This window comes from Triticum urartu, chromosome 3A, assembly GCF_056163025.1.
Source record: "Triticum urartu cultivar PI428250 chromosome 3A, HENAU_Tu73, whole genome shotgun sequence".
Taxonomy (NCBI): Eukaryota; Viridiplantae; Streptophyta; class Magnoliopsida; order Poales; family Poaceae; genus Triticum; species Triticum urartu.
This window is the reverse complement of record NC_141875.1, coordinates 634,913,587-634,917,677: the sequence shown is the minus strand read 5'-3', so window position 1 is coordinate 634,917,677 and position 4,091 is coordinate 634,913,587. Positions and strand designations below refer to the sequence as shown.

The following is a 4,091-nucleotide window of genomic DNA, read 5'->3' as shown; positions in this document are numbered from 1 at the left end:
CCGGGTCCTCATTTTCTGAGTCAGACAGGTCTCACAGCGTACAAACTTTATAATTGTACTCATCAATTCTAAGCATAGTGTACCCGCTGCACAGCCTTAGCTCATGCTGAAACCTGCAAGGAAATACCTTTAGTTAGCTGCTACTACATGGCAATTTTCAGTAGTATATACATGACAACATTTTATTCTTTCGCAAATGCACGTCATTTTTTAGTCCACATGACTAGTAAGATCATTGATTTATGCATGGCAAGTTCATTTACTTTATGCCTGGCAAGTTCATTGCCACGTGCATGGAAACTTCAATGCGCTCACATGGCAAGTTCACTCTAACTAATGCAAGCCATCTTTTCCAACTCATTTTTCATGGCAACATTAGTGTCACATGCATGGCAAGTTCATTCTGCATTTGCATTACATTTCTCCACAGATTAGCAGCTTGCGACATCGGTAGTCACTATTTGGCAAAAAAACATGTTGGCACGTGCGCGACAGCCACGTTATCATATGCATGGCAAAATTCGTGCGTCAACCGTTTTTTGAATTTTTTAGAATGATGCATTCATTTTCCAAGGCAAGTACAAATTGAATGGCAAGGCCATTTAGCACATGCATGCCAATGTTAATTTTCTGTTTGTATGCATGGTAAGAATATTTTACATGCTTACCTATATCAGTGATTTCATGTACGCTTTACAAGAGAGACACTAACCTGTAGAAAATTTGCCGTGTGTATGTTCTCATCATTTGTCTCTCCCATGGATTGCATGAGTATAGTTGGGGGTCTTTGAGTGTTGTGTTAGCTAACAATTGTAGCTCGGCTCCTAGAATTTTTTGTTGTATTGCGCTGTACTGCTAGACAAATCTGAGAATTGAATTGCTAGGGTTCACATACCATCTTATAACAGCGTTAAACCCCTCACTGCGTTGTGTAGTCTGCAGGAAGGGGTAGAAACACTGCGTAAAATAAGCTAGCACCCAGAATATTCTCATATTCCAAAGATTTTGTAGTGTATCATTGTCTTGGACTTGGTACTTTTCTATCATTGCCTTCTAGCTCGTTTCGAATTCTTCTGGGGTTAAGCTGTGGTCCACACATAATTCAAATGCTTTGTGGAGTTTCGGTCTGTCAGCAAAGAAGGGCCTAATGTCTCTTCTGCCTTTTTTATGACATGCCACCTGTAGTGTCTGTGTATGGTTGTTGAGAACACTTCCTCAATGTCTCCACGCATCCCGAAATCCTGGTCCGTCGTCATGTTCATTGGCGCGAGGCCGCCCATGCATTTCAAAAATGTTTTGAACAACCAAGCATAGCTGCCCGTATCCTCGTTGCGAACAAAACCGCATCCGAACTGCAGTGACTAGTTGTGGTTGTTTATGCCAATGAACGGACAACACGACATCTTGTACATGTTTGTTAGATACGTTGCATCGAACGACACACAGTCGCGAAAGTGCTTGTAAGCCCTGCGTGCTGCACCATCTATCAAGTACATGTTCACAACGCGGTCCTCATCATCCAGTTTTATTATGTAGAAGAAGTCGGGATCGTCTTTCTCCCTCTGCATGAAGTATGCAATTGTGTTGTCCATGTCTGATAGTTGACTTTCCCTGTGATAGTTTGCTACCAGGTTTACCACATGTGAAGGCATGTATGGCAGGCTGCTTAGCTTGCCGCTTTTGCTATGAATCATTGAGAGGATGTGCACCATTCTCCCAGGCTGGAGGTTGCAGTCATGCAGCAAGTTCACGAACTGTTCCTCTTGTGGGGTGAACCCACGGTAAGCGCTCATAAACTTCACAAGGTCAAATGTCTTTATCATGTCATGGTTGTGGTGTCCAACATATTTTGTTACCACCCACCAAGCCCCTTCCACGCTCAGCTTCATTCGGACAGGCCAGTTTGTTCTCACCATAACATCTCGTCTGCGTTTCGGGACTGCTGGACCATCACCTCCCTTTTTTGGTTTGTTCCTCCTAGACTTGTGACACCTCATCCCTGCCCGGTTGTACTCTCCAGTTTTCTTAAGCGTTCTTCGATGATCTATGTATATAGCAAAATTGTTGTATTTTGCATAACACTGATAGTACTCCCTTGCATCTTCAAATGTAGCAAATTTCATCCGCTTGTACGGTGCTACTGGCGGCGCCATTGCGGACTACATCTCGTCCTCAAGCTGCTCTTGTTGATCTTCACCATCAGGTTCGTCCCGTATCTCTGTATCCGAGTTTCCATCATCAGATCCTTGGTTGCTTACTTTCGTCTCAACAGTGTCATATCCAGTTGCACTTGACGTGCCTACCATGCTGGTAACAACCGGTCCTGTTTTCTTGACTGATAGGTCTATTGTACGTGTGAATGTGAAGTAGTCATGGCAGTCGCTGCCCCTTGGTGCGAAGTACCAGTCCCTGCAATTTGCAAGTACGTAATTCACATTTGTGTCAAACATTTTTTTTCAGTACACGTGGCAACTTGTAGTACTGACGAAATGGTAGTCGGTCCACTGATGCATCATTTTTTTGCTGCAACACCGGTTGTGTTTTTTCAATTTCATTTGGCAATTTCAAATGTTCAAACATGACAACTTACATGATATTTTTGACACTCCAATTTCATTGACATGGTTCTGACAACCTTTGTTTCACACACACAAGGAAAGTTTCTCTCCACAGACCCCTCCCACACGCACACCCCATTTTTGTGTTTCCCTTACTTTTTTTAATTCCAAATGTGGTTATTCATGTGATCGACGATGCAACAACCTCACTAAAACCCCATAACATGGCATTTTTTATTGACCTTCGTTAATGGCGACTTTTATATACATGTGGTTGTGATACGTCTCCAACGTATCTATAATTTATGAAGTATTCATGCTATTATATTATCAACCTTGGATGTTTTATATGCATTTATATGCTATTTTATATGGTTTTGGGGACTAACCTATTAACCTAGAGCCCAGTGCCAGTTTCTGTTTTTTCCTTGTTTTTGAGTTTTACAGAAAAGGAATATCAAACGGAATCCAATTGACGTGCCAATTTTTGACGATTTTTTATTGACCAAAAGAAGACCCCGGAGTAAAAGAGTTGGGCCAGAAGTGTCCTGGGCTATCCACGAGGGTGGGGGGTGCGCCCACCCCCTGGGCATGGGCCCTTTCCTCGTGGACGCCTCGGGCACCTCCTTGACGTGAGACCGGCACCAAAAATTCCTATAAATATAGAAACCTCGGAAAATTAACCTAGATCGGGAGTTCCTCCGCCAGAAGCCTCCGTAGCCACCGAAAACCAATCTAGGACCTCTCTGGCACCCTGCCGGAGGGGGCCATCATCACCGGAGGGCATGGAGGAGGATCCCGGAGGGGCCATCATTATCATGAAGGCCAAGGACCAGAGGGAGAACCTCTCCCCATCTATGGGGAGGCCATGGAGGAGGAAGCACAAGGGGGAGAACCTCTCCTCCTCTCTCTCGGTGGCACCGGAGTGCCATCGGGAGGGGAATCATCGCCGCGGTGATCATCTTCATCAACATCACCATCATCATCATCACCCTCATCTCTTTTACGCGGTCCACTCTCCCGCACCCCGCTGTAATCCCTACTTGAACATGGTGATTTATGCCACATATTATCATCCAATGATGTGTTGCCATCCTATGATGTTTTGAGTAGTTATCCTTTGTCTTTGGGTTGATTTATGGTCTAGATTGGTATGAGTTGTATGTTTTACTTTGGTGCTGTCCTATGGTGCCCTCCGTGTCACGCAAGCGTGAGGGGTTCCCGCTGTAGGGTGTTGCAATACGTTTATGATTCGCTTATAGTGGGTTGCGTGAGTGACTGAAACACAAACCCGAGTAAGGGAGTTGTCGCATATGGGATAAAGAGGACTTGATGCTTTAATGCTATGGTTGGGTTTTACCTTAATGATCTTTAGTAGTTGCGGATGCTTGCTAGAGTTCCAATCATAAGTGCATATGATCCAAGTAGAGAAAGTATGTTAGCTTATGCATCTCCCTCATATGAAACTGCAATAGTGATTACCGGTCTAGTTAACAATTGCCTAGGACAATTCCGCACACCGATCCACCATTA

General features: G+C 44.2%; 1 protein-coding gene across 1 annotated transcript; it reads right to left on the bottom strand.

Moving 5' to 3' along the window:
• Nucleotides 1-1,361: 1,361 nt before the first annotated feature.
• Nucleotides 1,362-2,153, bottom strand: LOC147980955 (protein FAR1-RELATED SEQUENCE 5-like). The gene has a single exon (XM_087515812.1). It carries the CDS (start codon nt 2,151-2,153, stop codon nt 1,362-1,364), a length of 792 nt encoding a protein of 263 aa, XP_087371938.1.
• Between the last annotated feature and the right edge of the window lie 1,938 nt (nt 2,154-4,091).